At 47.0% G+C, this 17,579-nt stretch overlaps 1 protein-coding gene across 1 annotated transcript in view; it reads right to left on the bottom strand.

Annotated features, from left to right (window-relative positions):
- The window catches only part of Hipk2 (homeodomain interacting protein kinase 2), a 183,740-nt gene that overhangs the window by 42,262 nt on the left and 123,899 nt on the right, over positions 1-17,579 (bottom strand). Inside the window, 7 exon segments of the mRNA XM_047562045.1 lie at positions 1,114-1,235; positions 2,302-2,509; positions 7,934-8,096; positions 13,029-13,213; positions 15,078-15,164; positions 16,756-16,875; positions 17,159-17,282. Coding sequence (XP_047418001.1) covers positions 1,114-1,235; positions 2,302-2,509; positions 7,934-8,096; positions 13,029-13,213; positions 15,078-15,164; positions 16,756-16,875; positions 17,159-17,282 — 1,009 coding nt within the window.

Genomic DNA, 17,579 nt, shown 5'->3' with positions numbered 1-17,579 from the left:
ATACCAGATACCAAGACATATATTAAAGTTATGATGATTAAGACAACAGGATATTAGAGAATCCAGTGTACTACAAGAAAACCCAGAACAGATCTATGCAATTTGACTACATAAAAATTAAAACAACAAAAACAAAACCCAAACCAACTTCTAACAGGACAACAAAAGTAAAGTATCTTTGGGAACACTTTGGGAAAAGCCTTTGGGAACCTACGTTATCTAAAATAAACGTGATTTTAAACAGCATTTAGGTCAAACTGTTCTTGACACCAACAGTAAAAATGATAATAATGAAGTAGCATAGCACAGTGGTTAAAAAACAGATGCTAGCAGGAGACCTCTTGGGTTTGTGTTCTCATTGTCATCTTGTTGCTGTGTGACTTTAAGGCAGTAATTAGTTATTGTATAGACAGCTTCTCTATTTATCAAATGGAGACAAAATATCTTATTGTATTGTTGTGGAGATTAAATAAATTAGCAACTGTAAACTGCCTGGCATAATGAGGATGCATTCATTGTTGAGGTCAAGTGTCACAAGAATTGATTACTGTTCTATCACTGTGTCACTACTGTTACCTTAGATTTTAAGAACACTTTATAAATTTTAACCCTTTTCATCTCTGTGGTCTCATTCATTAGAGTACCTATATGACTAGATGAGGAAGGTTCCACCTCACAACTTCTGTGAGTTCCTTCTTCACTATAAAATGAGGGGATAATCTCTAGGCTCCTTTTGGCTCCAAAAAAAAAAATCATTTCTATTTTACAAGAAAGAGAAGAGATTTGAGGCAAAGAGATATTAACTGATTTGGCTTAGGTCATGAGAGTTACTAGCGGATTTAGGATTAAAACCTAGGACTCCTAGGATTAATTTGCATTTCAAAGATACAATAATAATTTCCCTATACTTTCTGTATCTAAATTTCTTAGAATTGTAAGCAGATACTTAGGAAGGTAATTCACTTGGGATCATTTAGAACATTAGAGATATATTCCTATGACTGGAAACACCTACCTCATTACTGGGAAGGGAGTTAGTGGAGATATACCTCTTTTGTGCACAATAGTAATGTGAAGAATGGTACTGAGTAATAATGTGGGAGAAAGGATTACCTGGGCAAGCAGACCTGGCTGGATCTGGAGAGGCTGAGCTCCTGGGGCTTGAGTGACAATGGGCACTGCATTTTCCATTCGCACTGAGTAGCCCGCGTGCGTAGAGGGGGAGGCCTGCAAGCCTATTCCAGAGGACAGAGGAAGGAGAGAGGAGTTAGTTGACAGGAAACAGCTGGATGGGGAGAACCTTCTTAGCCAACTGTGTCATCTTTTATCTTCAAGTCCCAACCCATCAGCCAGATATTGCCTGGGCCTTGGGAAGTTTCCCTTTTAGTTTCTAACTTAAATTAAAAACAAAAATCTCCCGAAATCTTTTTTTTTTTTTTTTTTTTTTTTGTGGTGCTGGGGATCGAACCCAGGGCCTTATGCTTGAGAGGCAAGCACTCTACCAACTGAGCTATCTCCCCAGCCCCCTCCCGAAATCTTGAATGTTTTCCAGTTAAAGAATCTGCATTGTTAAAAGGTGGACAGTTATGTTGACAAATTACAACAGGACAACAAGCGCTTCTGACCGTCAAGGTCTGCCTGTGTAGGTCACTGCTAAGGGGGTCAGAGAGAGTATGAAGGATCTGTTTTGGAATCACATTGACTGAACCTAAGCAACCACAACCTAAGCTACACGTGGGCTTTGCAGCAATAAAATTTGAGCTTCGGTGTAAATTGTGACAAGGTACACAGTCGTCTCTAACTTTGGAGAGTCTACAGAAGAGTACTGGGGTCTTGGCCAAAGAATGGTTTGGGGGAGGCAGCCCCAGCGGGTACTTTTCGGTATTTTTCAGATTTCTATTCTCCATGTGAGCTGGGCCTATGTTGGCTGTCAGAGAGACAGGCAGTCTTCTACAGATACAGCACACAGAGGATATTTCATGTGAGGGAGCAGGAGCTGACATCAGCATTACAATGGCAGCACGGACAATGTGCTTATTTACAGGCAGCTGGCCAGGGACACAATCCCTGGCAGGTGGTGAGAATAGCAACAAATTGACTTGGGGCTGAAGCACAAGTCCTATTGTTTCTAGGTTGGTCTCAATAGGAGAGGAGCCCCCAAGCCCAGTGATAGCAGAGCTCTCACTGAAGGAAACCAAGAGGCTTTCTTCCATGAAAGTGAGCAGCCAGAAAACTGCAGGTGTCAGGCCCTAGAGGTGGTCCTTAGAGAAGCCGAGGAGGGGTTGGCTCTGCCATCCTCACCTTGGAAGCCGGGGGGACACACGATGAGAGCTTGCTGGAAGGGGTCAGGCCGGGCGCAAATCTGGGCTGTTCCCGTCTGCAGGGGCATGCTCCGCTGGGCCACTGCGGCCATGGATGCCGCTGAGGGCTGGTAGAGTGTAGATTGGTAGTTTAGTATGGAGACTTCGGGATTGGCTAAGGAAAGAGTGGCACTGGTGGAGGTGGGAGCCTAAAGGAATGATGGGGATCAAACAAAAATAAACACAAATAAAAAACGAGGGCGGTGATATGTGGAGACACGAGTCTAAATCAAATAAATGAACTCAAGGAAGAGCAAACCAACAAAACCAAGAGCAAAAAAAAGCAAAAGGTAGAGAGGAGCAGAAGTTTGGTTGAAAGCCTCAGGGCCAGGCAGGCAGGAAAGCCGCAGGAGAAGCACCCCCCTTTGACATTGACCACCATTTAGGTGGCCCAGACCTAATACAAAGGAACAACTGTGCACCACATATCTAAGTACTGAAGAGTTAAAAGCTAGGCTGGAAAACTGTGATGAACTGTCTGCCCTTCCACTTTGACAAATACACCTTCCTAGCAACCTGGACGACCAGGTTAGGGGAGGGATTTTGGATTCCTTGGATTCTGCCCTGGACCAAGGTGATGGGGTGGGGCTGGTGGGCAGCTGAACCCTGTTTTCCTTCTCCCTGCCTTGGTTCAGTCCCACCAACTGGAGGGGCTTTGTGTGCATGTCTTATCCTCTAGTCCACACATCTAAGCTCTGCTCACACCCACTTCCTTGGACCTGTGGTGTGGTCCACATAGAAGCCCCGAGGCTCTGAAGGAAGACCTTGGATCTGAGCATGGAAGCCCACACAGCCATAGTATAGCAGAGCGGGGCTCTGCAAGGAGCCCTCCTGCCCAGTTCTAAGGGCACTACTGTTCACAGAGACCCTTAGATGGCTGCAGAGCACAGCGACTGGAAAGCTGTGTGCTGGAAACACCCACAGGGGAGAAGGATTAGAGGCTGGCTCTCTTGTCTGAGCTCCATGCACTTGGGATTCAGTTACTACGGCTGGAGGCAGAGGCTGGTAAGTCCAGAGAATTTAAATGCAGGTGGTTTGACAAGTGCAAGCCATTGCAACGACGTCCTTTCTCTTTCAGAAAGAGATGTCATTAGAGATTGGACTTCTGTGAAGCCAGGCTACAGAAGGAAGACAACTGTAAACAGGGAATTCTCCGGCTTCTCCCCTTAGTGTTGTCACACTGGTCCTTCGGAAAGACAGGCAGAGGTTGCTGATGGCTGCAAGTTCAACACTGTCTACAGGAAGTTTTCCAGAGGTTTCAAGGACTAAGGAACGAAGAGGAAAAGAACCAGAAGGATATCTTGGACATATAATACACAGAGCATTTCAAGTGGAATATGTATATATGTCAAATTTGATAAAAAAGACTACATCTCATTTTATGTTTTTTATATTTGGATTTTGTGCTCAAATTTTAGTGTAAAGCAAATTAATTTGCAAATCATTGCTAACTTCTATGGTGTGCACATCTGGATTTCAGGGCACGTATTTTAAAACATGCACACGTGTTTGCACTGCCACATGGCCCACCTCTCTACCTCCAGGTCGTGGGGTGGACACGTGCGTACATGTGGCCAGTGTTTGCAATCTTGTTACTGAGGACACGATCTGTGTTTCCTCTTTGTCCTCCCCACATTGCCCTCTCTCCTGAGATGGTGGCTTCTCCACAGACGCTTTCCCACTGTCTGCTGATGCCTGGGCTCTCCTTGGCCGTAGCCCGAGTGTCTCCCTGTTTGGGGCCTAGCAGTGTCCTCTAGGTTCCCAAGCTCATGTTGGGCTATCTCACCCTCCAGTCATTGCTGCTTCTGTCTCCTCAATGTCCCTGGAATCCACTAACTCTTTTCAGCTGCTTCTTTCTAGTGCCTGGGACCTATAGGGTCCTAACAGAAGAGGGCCTGGCCTCTACTTCTCTCCTCCAATTTTTGGGCACACAGCCTAGATGGTTCTTTCCAAGACTCCCTTGAGTGTGTCAGCACCCTGCTCACAAATTCCCAATGACTGCCTAACACGCAATACGGGCACCTTGGCCCGGCATCTTGGCTCGTTTCCCACACCGTGGCCAACCTTCCCCTTCCCTTCTGAGTGTTTCTTTCTTTACTCTCCATGCTCTGGGCACAGGGCAGTTTACTCTGTTCTTTGTTTCCAAGGCCACCATAAGCACAGGTCTTTGTCTCACACAGATCCTTGGACCCACAGGGGCCCTCCAAGTCCCTGAACTTCAGGACCTAGCCTGGGGCCTGTGCTCTACGGCGGAACCCTCCTGACTCTGTCAGCAGAGATGAGTTGCTCCTGTCCTTGCTCTCACCAGGACAGTGCAGCTGTCTGCCCAGCTCCTGTGGGTTTGCCTGGCAGTACTGTTGGTCTCCAGACTGATGCCTCTGGGGAGGAGGGGCGGCTCCAGCAGTGCCACCCTGCAGCCCGCAGTGGCTCTCTCCCAGTCTTGTTTTCCCTGGCCCTGTGCATGTCCAGTCTGCATTTGGATTTGTCTGTTTTTGCTTATAGCTTGTCTTGTCATGCAAACCACGGGATCCTTAGTGCTTGACTCTTCCAGCTCTTTGTAGATTCAAGAACAAGTGGAATTTTTATCCCGATATGGGCTCCAGTCCCCACTATGACCATTAGGCATGTGGAAGGTTTCCCTCAGTTTCTAATCCTGTGTAAGGATAAGTTGCAGAAGCATGTCTGTGGGGACAGTGTTTTCTAATACTCTGTATCCTCAGTGGTTCTGAGAAAGGCAACTAGCCTGTCACCTGAGTGAAAAGAGCACAGAAAGGACCACCAAGAGCTCTTGCGACTAACAAATGGAAAATAGTAAGAAAATGCAAGTTTCCTGGCTTTTCAAAAATGGGAGAAGTGATTCTTGGAAGCAGTATATGTTTAAATGGTCTGATGTGCAAAACAAAGGGGTCTGAGCTTGGTCTATACACCCAAATTAAAACCCTTGGTAGATGGCTAGGTCCAAAGAAGTGTTAGAGAAGTGGCTGATCCGTAGTGTCAGACCACAAATACCCAAGACATGACTCTTTTTCAATATGTTCCTTCCTTTTGGACAACCTAATGGTTTTAGGAAGTATTTTGTCAAGAAGGCTTTTTGGTTTTCAGAAAGTCAGCTTCTTTGAGAATTATAGATTAGTGACCCCAATTCCTTAAGACATAAAGGATCATAGATTAGTGACCATTTGAAAAAATGTCTGTTGACTAGTCTACTGGGCATGTTAAGGGGAACAAGGAACTGTTACGTAGCTCAATATCCTACTTCTGACAAAACTATGAATATAACTTATTGCCTCTTAGTATCTGAACTGGCAGAAAAACTTGAAGGAATTCATGTAGAAAGCAAGCCACCAGGAACACTAATGGACAAAGGGAGTCTTGTCAGATTTAGAGAGCAGATGCCACCTAGGAAAGGCATTGAGGACCTTGGTGGGACTCATGTAGTGCTCCGTGTGCATGTGTATTTCAAGAGTACAGCTTCTGATGCCAGATGCTGGTTTCCAAGCCACCGTGCATGCGCTAAGAAAGCAGCCTTGGGTAAGGGGAGAAATGCTCTGCCTCAGTTTCCTGCTGTCAAGTGGGAATGAAAATATTTGTCTCACACTGTTGCTCAGAGGATTGAGCTATGACCTGCTTAGAAGAGTCTGGAACATATAAATTCTCAATAAATGTTTACTCTTAGTAATGCTATTATTTTATAACATTATCAGAGGAGGGAAAGCAGGCCTTACTGCTTAAGGCTAGGTATGTGCTGAGTAATTTTTTTCCTGATATATTAAAAAATAGGGCATAGTAGAATCCAATGCCAGGGAACAGAGATCTGGATCTCAAACTCCTACCTTTTGTGGGGCGTGGCTCCCCTTACCGGATGCTTTAGGCCGTGCATTTTACTACATTGCTAGCCTATTCTACTTTATTCCAGGCCTCAGCCAGATCTGAAAGATCTCAGTGCTATAAAGAGGAGGGGTGTTTTTATTCTATAACTGCCTTTTGATGAGAAATCCTTTTGGTTTTGTGGTTTTTGTGACACTCTTTGGCATATGTTTGCTGTCATATTACAGATGAGATGGAATGACCTCCCCTGGTATGGTCAGGGACCCGGGGACCACAGTTCTGCAGCAGAGTAGAGATATCCATGGAAAGGATGGCCTAGTGGGGAGACTCACCTGACCTGACGCATGCACCTGAGGACCCTCCCCTGTACTCTCTTAGATTTTTTGGTAGGATGGGGTGGACAGATGGCTGATGGGGATAGGAAATTTGGGACTAGGGAGTTAAGATCGGGTATCTTGATGAAGATTGATGGGAAAAAACTCAAGGAGGCAATGAGAAACCATGATGATATTCTGTCAAGAAGCTCACATCACCGTGGACACCTTAGCCTCAGAGCTGGGCTCCGGGCTGGGTGGGAATGTTCGTTTCTTTGATTCTAAGCATAAAAGAGAACTAGCTCTTTACCCTAAGGAGGGATTCGAGAACACTGATGGTCCCCAGGGGGCAGTAGAGTCCAGGTAGCCTCCTAGAATCTGGGCAGAGGGAGAGATAACAGGCTGAGAAATAAAGCAAAGCCTTAGTAAGCTAATGCGCCACAAGGTGGCCAGGAAAATGACTGAAAGAAGGGGTCAGGAGGGGACCTGTCAGTGAGTGGACAGCCAGGTGAAAGTATTTATTCTTCAGGTGTAGCACATTCACAATCCTGTGGTGTGTGGTGTTTGTGTGTGTGTGTGTGTGTGTGTGTGTGTGTGTGTGTGAGAGAGAGAGAGAGAGAGAGAGGAGAGAGAGAGAGAGAGAGAGAAGAGAGAGAAGGAACGAGCGAGCGCACAGACATACACAGAAACATTATTGTCATTACAGAGTGATATTAAGAAAACTCTAGGGACACTTCTTTGGGGGAATGGTAAGACTGGAAGACAAGAATAAAAGTAGAGTCTTAGATTCTAAATGCAGCAGGAGCTAGGACTGGAGATTATTCATTTAATAAATACTTCCTGAGTGTCATCTGTTTCAAGCACTCTACTAAGCTGCTGGATTCTGCCAATTTTTGGCAAAAAGGTTGGAAATCTGTGGAATTTCCTTAGTTTTCCAGTCCCTTTTAGTTCCAGCTGCTAGGATCCTGGTGACAGACTGATGAACTGTTTTTTTTTTCTTTTTTTTTCTCTCATGACTTGGAGAAAGGACAGGTTTTATCTTGAAAACAAAATCATGTGCAGTCAGTCGTGTGGGGATGGGGGAGGGACTCGAGTGCCTTCTAGTTCTAGAATTTCCTATCAGGCAGATGTCAGGCATAAAAGAGTCATGGCCTCTCCTCTCTCCATTCCCACCCTAGGGCAGAGGAAGGTGGGAAGAGGTGCCATCTTAGAAGTCCCTCCAAGAGTTCTTTCCGGGACTCTTCAGTGGGGCTAGGAGCCAATAGAAAGAATGCCTGGGTATCTCAAAAGAAATCACCGTGGTGGCAAATACTTCCTTAGGAGCTGAGTGACAACAGGGGGATTCTGTCCCCTGACTGAATTTGGTGGGGAAATCTGAGTCCTGCTGCTCACGAGGGCAGCCTGCCTGGTTCCCCTCTGGCCCCTGCTTACCTGGTTGTGGACAGTGGTCAGCTGGTTGTTGAAGGTCATGGTCAGGTTGGTAGAGGTGCTGGGGGCCACGTGCGTGATGAAAGGGGTCTTGCTCTGGTTCACTGTGTCATACATGTTCACCCGGCGTTTGCAGATCTCCATGTTTTGGAAACAAGATTTGACACTGTTCACATAAAAAGCAGAGGCAGACAGAGAGACAAGGGAACAGGGCGAGGGTCAGAGAGGATGAAGGGGAGAAAATGGAGAGTGCTGATTAATCAACAACAACCAGCGAAACTTAAATTCACCCCAAACATCCTGATTTTTCATATAAAGCCTGTGCATTTGCGACCATTGCTGCTCCTCGGGGGGATTTCCCACAGCCTTGCCACCCTTTCTCGCCGCCTGGAAGGGCAGGGGTTAGATATCGCAGTGCGCATGACTGCTCCTGCTGCACTCCCCCATGGCCCTTCAGCCTCCGGTCTCCAGCCTCACTGCTTCATCTCCACTGTGTTTTCTGGCCCACAAACAAACGCATCAACGCTGGAAACATTAAATAGCCTACAAAGTGCCTGCACCTGCCCCCAAAACCTGTGCGCCCCTCTCCTGGCTAGCCTGGGCCACCGGCACCATCTAGGGGATGGTCAAGGAACTCTCCAACCCAGTGCCAGGACCCATGCCTACTCTTTGTCCTCAACCTAATTGGGCATGTCATGAAAACAATAATGATACAAATAATAATAGTGCTGACACTTGCTGAGAGAAGTGGTAGGTGTTTGTAATCTCTCACTCAGTCCTACAACATCCACAAGATGGAGGTAGGATTAGCATTTCTACTGCACGAGGCTGAAGCCCAGGGAGGACAGGTAATTTGCCATACACAGGTAATTACCCCCCACCTCTCTTCCTTCGTCCTTGTGTTTTTGTCTAATTCTCACTCAGTTATATGAAATTCTAATTTCTCTTTCTTTTTCTTCCTCAATTGCATTGGTGAATCGAAACAAAACCCTAATTACAGACACTAACATCAAGGAAAAAGAAGCCTCCAGTTGCCTTCACTGTTCCAGTTCCTGAAAATCCATCACGAAGCATCCTTCAGAGACTACATGCTGCTGCTCATTCACTTTGGGTCTTCCTTTCCTTAAACTCACTTTTGCTCACATGCAACATGCAGGATAAACTTCCATTTAATCTTCAATTTAAAATGTCTGTTTAATTAGAATGTAATCATCAAGTATAGGTAAGGCAATGGCTTTTTTACTATTTTAAGATTACAAATGTCCACTATTTCTGCATACTCTAGGTATATTATACTTTGGGCTAAGTGCTTCTTTGTGGGCTCTCCCAAAGCACCCTTTCCATAAAGATGCATTCCAAGTTTCAAAACTCTTAGACATGACTTAGAGAATCCTATAGCTAAGTTTATGATTACCTACACTAGCCACATAACGCATGCTAAACAAGCATTTACTGATTGATGACCCTGGAGAGAAAAAGAAAACATTCCAAGGCTGAGGTCATGGCTCATTGGTAGAGCACTTGCCTAGCATGTGTGAGGCATTGGGTTCGATTCTCAGTACCACATGTAAATAAATGAATAAAATAAAGGTCCATCAACATCTAAAATATTTTTTTTAAAAGAAAACATATTCCATGATAACCAACAGCTAAAATTATTGCTACTAATGCTGGCGATACCAAGGGGTTTGGAACATCTAGTAAGTTCCAAGCATGCTGCACGTGGAGGCTAAAGGCATAACAACGCACTTAGTATTCCTTCTTTTTGTTTTCTTTCTTCTTCTTCTTCTTCTTTTTTTTTTTTTTTTTTTTGGTACCAGGGATTGAATGCAGAGTTGCTTATCCACTGAACCACATCCGTAGCCCTTTTCTGTTTTATTTTGAGATAGGGTCTTGGGAAGTTGCTTAGAACCTCACTGAGTTGCTTTGAACCTGTGATCCTCCTGCCTCAGCCTTCCAAGTCGCTAGGGTTACAGGTGTGCATCACTGTGCCTGGCACATTTTGTAATCTTTCTGGAACATAGTTAAAACTTTTAATGGTTTTGTGACAGTTCAGTACAAAGTTGACTCCTTCAGAATTTTCTAACTGAAATGATTTGCATTTTGTTTATCAGGACGAGGCAAGTACTCTTACTTTGGGTTAATTAAGAATAAGATGAACTCTGGTATGGAGAAATGAGTGGCATCTCTTTCACCTAGTAATCCAGGTGTTGGGGCAGCTGTGACTGAGTCCCAATGTTGGGAGTTCATAGCAGGGTGGGCCTGGAGGTATATTCTCACCCAGAGTTTTCCAGTCTTCCCAGAAAGTTCTGGGGAACCCTAGGGATCCAGCCTGCTCTCATGTAAGCCTATGTGTGCTCAAAGACCTGCTCATACTGCTGAGGCCCACTTTCTGAGTTCTAAATTTTCAGTGCTCCTCAGTAAAACATTCTGATGACGGTTCCTTCCAGAAGCCAGAGAGGACAGGATGCCCCCTGCTTTATGGGGCTGGCTTCCTCACCAACTTGGTGCAGACGTCCCACAGGGCTTCTAAAGAACACTCTGCCACTGTCTCCTGCCTGCTGCTGTTTCCCATCATCCTTCTTTACCCCTGAACATAGAAAGATTGACCTCCTGGGAGTCCTGGCCAGGAAGTCACCAAATTTGTCTTTTTTCTCGTGTTACAGATGGCATCTCCTTGATTGACTCCTGCCACACTCAGAAATAGGGCAGATTCCCTGCAAAAAAGAGTCCAGAAGAGTTGGTCCAGATTCCTTCTTTGTTACTGGAGCTTGGTTGTTTCAAAAGTGGCTCCGAATGAAAGAGGCACTGTCTGGTGGTTGCCATGCGGTTCGACTGGCTTTGCTGCCTGAGGAACAGAACTGACAGAGGAAGCACCCACGGTGCCCTCCACTCACTGCTTGCAGGCTGGAAAGGGTCGTGTCCGGGCCGGAGACGCAGACAATTGGACTCCGGCCATGGCAGGGCCTGCCAGCCTCTCTTCTCTCAGGCTCTTTCCAGTCTTCCCTTGCCTTCCAGATCTAAGAGAATCTGTTGCTCCTGTGCATCCCACTTCCTTGCAGACGCACAAGATGTGATTCTTTCCTCTTTCCTTTCCTAAGTACCTGAGGGTGGAGGGCTGATATTCCCCATTTCCCATCCACCAAGGACCCCCTGTCCTACTCATTCACCCAGGCCTTTGCCACTGGCTCTTCCTCTCCAAGTCATTCCCTGCCCACCCAGGAAGGCTCCAGAGGCTGCACTGATGACTCTTTGAACACCCTGGCTTCTCTGTTGCTTGTCATCTCAGTAACCTTGTCCTCAATCCCATCATATATTTTCTGGGCTGCCAGACCCGAAACTGTTCCACTTCCCCAAATCGCAAACTCAAACATTCTGTTCCTCAGTCACATTCTCTACCATCCAGCTCGCTCGGCTGTTACCACGATAACTTCTTGGAGTTGATCAGAACGCCTCATTCCTTGGGACGACCCTTCGTCTTCATGTGCCCTTCAGCGTAGGCTCCAGTGGCTGCCCTTTTGGATTACAACCACTGTCTTGCCCACATCAACTTCCTCATCAATCTGTCTTTTCTCTTGTCAGTCTGGCAACATTCAACCCAGACATATCTAAACACCCATGGTCTTTATGCCTTCTCCTGGGGAAGTCGGTCACACCATTCGCTCTCCGGGTCCAACTTCAGATGTCTACGATCCCACCATGCTCTGCTCAGTCTGCTCTGAACCTTCTGCTCCGGATACCTAAACTTTCTATCTTTCTCAAGCCGCCAGCCACCTTGTTCTCGACACACAACCTCGCCATCTATTTCAGAGAGACAGGAACTCTCTCAGCTTTCCTCCACTAAGCCAGCAGTCCTGCCAACACCCACAGGCCCCCTTGTCTGCCATCCTTGGGTGACACTGGCCCACCTCTGCCTGTGTCCTAACCCAGCCCTTTCCACCGTCTCAGTAAACTGACCCTGAGCATCCCTTTCCTCTAATTTCTCATTTGCCACCAGATTCTTCCCATCGGAATTTAAACTTGCTCAAGTCTTCTCCATCTCCAAAAAGGCATTCCCCGCTTCCCTGGGCACCACTTGAATTCTCCCCTCCCCTTTCACAGCCTCACTTCTTGAGAGGCTGCTCTCTATTTCTCTGCCTCTCACTGGATCTTTCAACCTGCTAAATGACTTTTTGCTTCCACCACGGCATGGAAAGGACTGTCACCAAGATACCAATGACCTCCGGGTTATAAGATGTGATGGACATTTTTTCCAGACTGTTGTGCAGCAGCGGAGAGACCTGTGTTCAAGACAGACTTAACCAGCCATTCCCCTGCTTCAAGGTCCTTGATGTTCCATTGCTCTTTGGATAAAGACCAAATCCTCACCACGCAGGGCTTGCCCTTGTGGCCTTGGTATCTCACCGGCTGTGCCCCTGTCCGGGGCCCGGTCCTGCGCAAGCTGGAGTGCCCACACAGACAGCGCCCTGCCTGCCCATGCACATTCTCTTCCTCACCCTCAGGAGGGACTACCTAGGTCTTCCTGGCCTGATCTTGTCATATGTGCACACAGCACCCCTCCCTTTCCTGATGGCGGCCTGGGGATTTGGGCCACTTGTCTTTCTCCTGCAGACAGTAACCTCGGTGGGCACGGCCATCTGCTCTGTTCCCCACTTGCCCCAGTTCCTGGTACAGTAAATGAACAAATCCAAGCCTAAACTGGACTGGGTCTGCTCCAGGATGGCTTTGGGAGTAAACCTGGGTGCTGAAACTAGTTTTGTTCTTGGGTCCTGCCCTCCTGGCCCCGCCCTCCCTGCAGAGACACCTGAGTCGGCTTCATCTGACCCCAGGCTCTTCCATGCTCTGTTGTTCCCTCTTTTTTGGTATCAAGCAAACAGCAGCCAGGGGTTCCGATCCGGCCCCCATGTTTCTGTAAAGGTTTTATGAGAACGCAGTCTCGTGAGTTCGTTTATGTGTTGTGTTGTTGCTTTCATCTATAAAGATGGAGCTGGGTAGCTGCAGCAGAAACCAGATGGCAACAGAGTCTAAAATATTCACTACCCGGGTCGTTAAAGAAAAAGGATCATTCCCTGGATAGAGCATCAAGCAGGATACCTACTGTGTGCTATGGGGAAAATCGAGTAGGTGTGTCATGGTGACGAAGGGGTGGTTCAGGGTTTCGATTGGAGTGATTCTCTTATCAGCATCTATGGTCAGCATCTTCTTCAACAGGTCAATGAACTCCCGCCGGTCCGCCTTCTCCACCAACATGTCACTCCCTTCCAAATCTGTCGTCATGTTCACCTGGAAGCAAGCAAGACAGGTGACCAAGGGTCCAGAGAACCTTGACTCTCCCACCTCTCCTTACTCTGTCCTGTCCCTCCTCCTGATCTCTCAAGCCCCCTTCCCGACCCACAGAAGCGACCTCTGCCCCTGTGGAAGCCACACCCGCAGGTGCCATGGCCCCCAGGATGTGGCTTTGCTCTCTGCAGCAGGAGGGCAGGTTCTGGGAAGGGGCAAGGGGGAGGTGGCACTTGCAAACACATCTCAGTGACAGGACAGAAACTGCTCCTGCTTTAATCAGCTAAGTCAAAATGTGGCTCTCATCACACCTCATTAAAAATAACTCATGATGAAAGAGTTCTGGAGACTGGTTGCATAACAGTGTGAATGCACCTAATTCCACTGAACTGCACGTATAAGAAAGGCTAAGATGGTAAATTTTATGTTCCATGTTTCACAACAATTAAAAGAAAAAGAATCACAATGAAGCAGTAGAAAAAGATGCAAAACAGGTTTATTTGATCTTCAGAAGGAACTGGCAGGACCCGAGTGCCCTCTTCCTCCCTCTGCAGTAGGTCGTCCTTCTCATGGCTCCCTGAGTTGGGACCAGAATTATTTTGGTCTCCGTGTTCACTGTGGTCACCTCTGGTCAAGGCAGGCAGCGTATCCGAACAGAGGGTTTTTCTTCCAAGAGAAAGTCTATACTGGGATGGCCTTTAAAAGGCTTGTTTTGTGGCACTTTCTATTTTTTCCAAGGCATGCTCTGGAAAGCAATTTCAGTTTTCTTAGACAATCTAAGCCACTAATCAACTGACAAGTGTGCTTTACTCAGAATTCGGGTTTTTGGTTACACTCATCTGCAGTAAGAGGTGTATTTATTGGACTGTAGCTTTATTTCTCATTGCTTCAAAGAAAAACTCACTTTGGGTTGCCCTGATTTTAGACTAGTCTTCACACTAAAAATAGCTGAAGTTTTATGGGGCCGGGGGTGTGGCTCAGTGGTAGAGCACTTGCCTGGCACATGTGAGCCCACTGGGTTCGATCCTCAGCACCACATAAAAATAAATAAATAAAACAAAGGTATTGTGTCCATCTACAACTAAAAAAAAATAAAAAAAAAAATAGCTGAAGTTCTAGAATTTTCTCTGGGGCACAAAGTTGAGAGTCTGTGGTTCCTGCTAGAGAGCTGAGAGAGACTGAGGGGGTCTTGGCAGATGTAACCAAGTTAAGATGAGGTCACAGTGGATTTGGGAGAGCTCTAAGTCAATGACTCTGTCTTTATAAGAGGAGAGTTCTGAAAGCTGAGCCATAGAGATGACCCAGGGAGAAGGTCACGTGAAGAAGGAGGCAGGGATTAGAGTGACACAGCTGCTAGGCAAGGGACATTGAGGATGCCAGAGCCACCAGAAGCTGCCAGAGACATGGCCGGTTTTCCCGAGGGCCTTCAGAAGGAACACAGCCCTCAGATACCTTCACCACACATTTAGCCCACAGAGCTGTTGGATAATACATGTCTGCTGTCTTAAGTCACTGGTTTGTCACATCTTGCAATGGTGGCCCTAGGAAACTGATACAGTAAGTCACAGGCACTAAACCCAAATGCACTAATGGGCTAGAATTCCTCTCATGAAAACACTGTCAGATTGGCCAGTAAAACAGAAGCCAATAAACTGAAGCTATTTTTAAGGGGCTGGTGTAAGGTTTTAAAAATATTCCACAAACCAAATGGCATTCTTACTAAGGCTGGCACATAATTTTTTGGGCTCAAAGTCAATGACCACAGCTGGCTAACGTGGTTTCTACCCAGTTCTCTGTTACTCTGGCAGAAGTCTTGCTGCACGAGGTTTGCAAAGGCTCACACTACACATTCAGCCACGGCGCTTACCTGGGCCATATCATCTAAACAGTTGAAAATGTACTTTCTTGCTTCTTTTGACTTAATCCCCGTCTCTGCTTCATGGTCATCTGGTGTCTATCAAGAGAGGCAAAAGCAGATTGGTAATGTGACTTATCTCCTAGTCACTCAGTCTCAAGCACTTGAGCTCTCGCTTCTCACAGAGGGTCCTTCCCACCCGGTAGAGAAGCAGGCTTGGAGTCTTCCTCTCTCCACACCAACTCGTCCTTCTTCTTTTCCACAAACACCTGCCTACATTCACGGCCTGCTCTGAATCAGCTGTGAAGTATTCTAAGATGAGGACGATCTGCCATGTTCCTGACTGCCCTGCAGCCATTCCTACGTTTAGGGTAGGAGTCTATGTAGAGAGGCAGGAGCCCCCTTTCCAACACACTTAAATTTCTTTTTTTCTGTGTAATCAGTCCTTATATACAAAGCTCTCACAGATGTTCTTTCACAGCACATTAACCCATGGAGTAGTTTTCACAACCTCAGTAAGTAGGATGATTGCTGTCCCCACTTTTCAGACATGGAATCAGGAATGGGAAACCTAAGGAACTTGCCAAGAGCCTCTGGCCAGCAGGTGGCGGGTGGCTCCAGAGCCATGTTCTGTGCTGCCTGGGCAGGGGCACTGCTCCCATTGGCTGGGAAACTGCTGTTTCCAACTGCCATGAGGTTTGGGACTTGTTGGAGGACAGATGATTAATCCCCAGCATCTCACTCGGGACAGCACGCCTGAATCAGCTGACCCCTGGGAACTGCTGGACGTGAGGGACAAGGCCCTGCCTCCCTCCTGGCTGGCCCTCCTCTACCTGAGGGCTTCCACTGGACCTGACCTTGACACTCACCCTCACAGTGACCAAATGGCCTGAGAGTGCCTGCTTAGTTTCCAACCCTCTTTTCTCAATCTTCTGTGACTATTTGCTACACGTTATTTTTAAACTATATTAGAATCTGGCGGTGGTTTTTGCCAAAAAATCACCCACCCTCCTGCAAAAAAAGAAACACCTAAAATGAATATAAAACATATTTAAGACTTTTATTATTTTCTCCTTCCCAGGAAAATACATTAATTTGAATTACTAGGCACAGATCAGAGCGAAAAGCAAAACGTTTCCATTTGTGTAACCCTGAAGAACTTGCGGTGTGCCCCAGTGCACGGTGCCACCTGCAGACCTGCTGAGGTTTCCTTTGCCTGGAGGACCCTCCCCTCACTTTGTATTGTGCAGACCCCTCTGTGTCCTTTGGGGTCCAGTTCAAACGTTCCTCCCTACATACTAGTTCTCAAGGCCGAGGGTCAGAGCCCATTCTACAAGGTCCTGGCTCCTTCTGGACTGTGAGCTCCTCAAGAGCAAGGTGTAGCTCATTTCCCTCCCCAGTAGGAATCAGTCCTCAAGGCTCATCAGGGGAAATCCTGGGAGTTGAAAATGATCTTAACTGGGGGCTCAAGCCTCTCAGGCATCAGTGAGCCCAGAGGAAAGGTGCTTTTGAACTTTCAAGTTCGGTTACACTGTGTATTAACAACCACACCCCACACCCCCATTTTGCTCGACAAATTAAAGTGAGACCTGGAATCGACCTGCTAATGTCAAAAGCTACCCAGTAATGGAGCTGTGCCCTCCTCCCTTGAGTGTTGGGCCACAGGCGAGGAGAGGGATGCTCTTCCTACCTTCAGCCTCCACAAAGGATACGGTGAGTCTGTGTCACGGTTGAAAAACCTAGTTGTCTTTGTCCCTGCGCTTAATAAATATTCAGCTGGCAAACCCTGTGTTTGTGAAATATACCGAATCTGCAAGAAAGGACGAGAAGAGGGTCAGGGCTTTTCTTGTCACTGTACATATGGCATACTCATGGCTCTTGTGGCTTTGAAAAAAATGGAAATGACAGTTTTATACAGAGAGAAGGAGGAAAAGAGAACAAAAATAGCAAGGTTAAAGGAAGCAAGTTTTGGGGGACAGTAAGTGAGCCCATGATGGCATCCATAGGTTGAGTTAGAAATGAAATGCTAATCCAGGATATTTTTCAGTGGGGAATGAGGTCCTGCTGTGAATACCTGTGTCATTGGGACCCACCTGATCATACTCAGAAGCTCCCGGATACAATGGCCAACCCAGGAACAGCTCTGCAATGACACAGCCCAGGGACCACATATCAATCGCCTCGCAAAATGGTAAACCAAGGATGATCTCAGGGGCCCTGGAAAGGAAGAACGGAAGGAGCCATTAGCAGTGTGGAAATGTATGCAACCTGGGGGCTTCGACTGCTGCCTGCGGAGGGCCTGGGCTGCCCAGGAGAGGTGGTGTGGCGCAGTGGCCTGTCTGCTCTCGGGCCTGGTCCTCCAGTCAGAGGAGGATGCGGTGAGGCGGCTGGCTTGGTGTAGAGGTAGGCGGGTGCCTGGGAGCACACCTGTCGATCTCACTACCTATACGCCAACCAGATGGACCAATGACCACCTGAGAGGTTCTAGGGAGTCCGCTTTTTTTTGTTTTGTTT

The sequence above is a fragment of the Sciurus carolinensis genome, chromosome 8 (assembly GCF_902686445.1).
Source record: "Sciurus carolinensis chromosome 8, mSciCar1.2, whole genome shotgun sequence".
Lineage (NCBI taxonomy): Eukaryota > Metazoa > Chordata > Mammalia > Rodentia > Sciuridae > Sciurus > Sciurus carolinensis.
The sequence above is the reverse complement of the archived record's forward strand: the minus strand, read 5'-3'. Positions and strand labels throughout refer to the sequence as shown.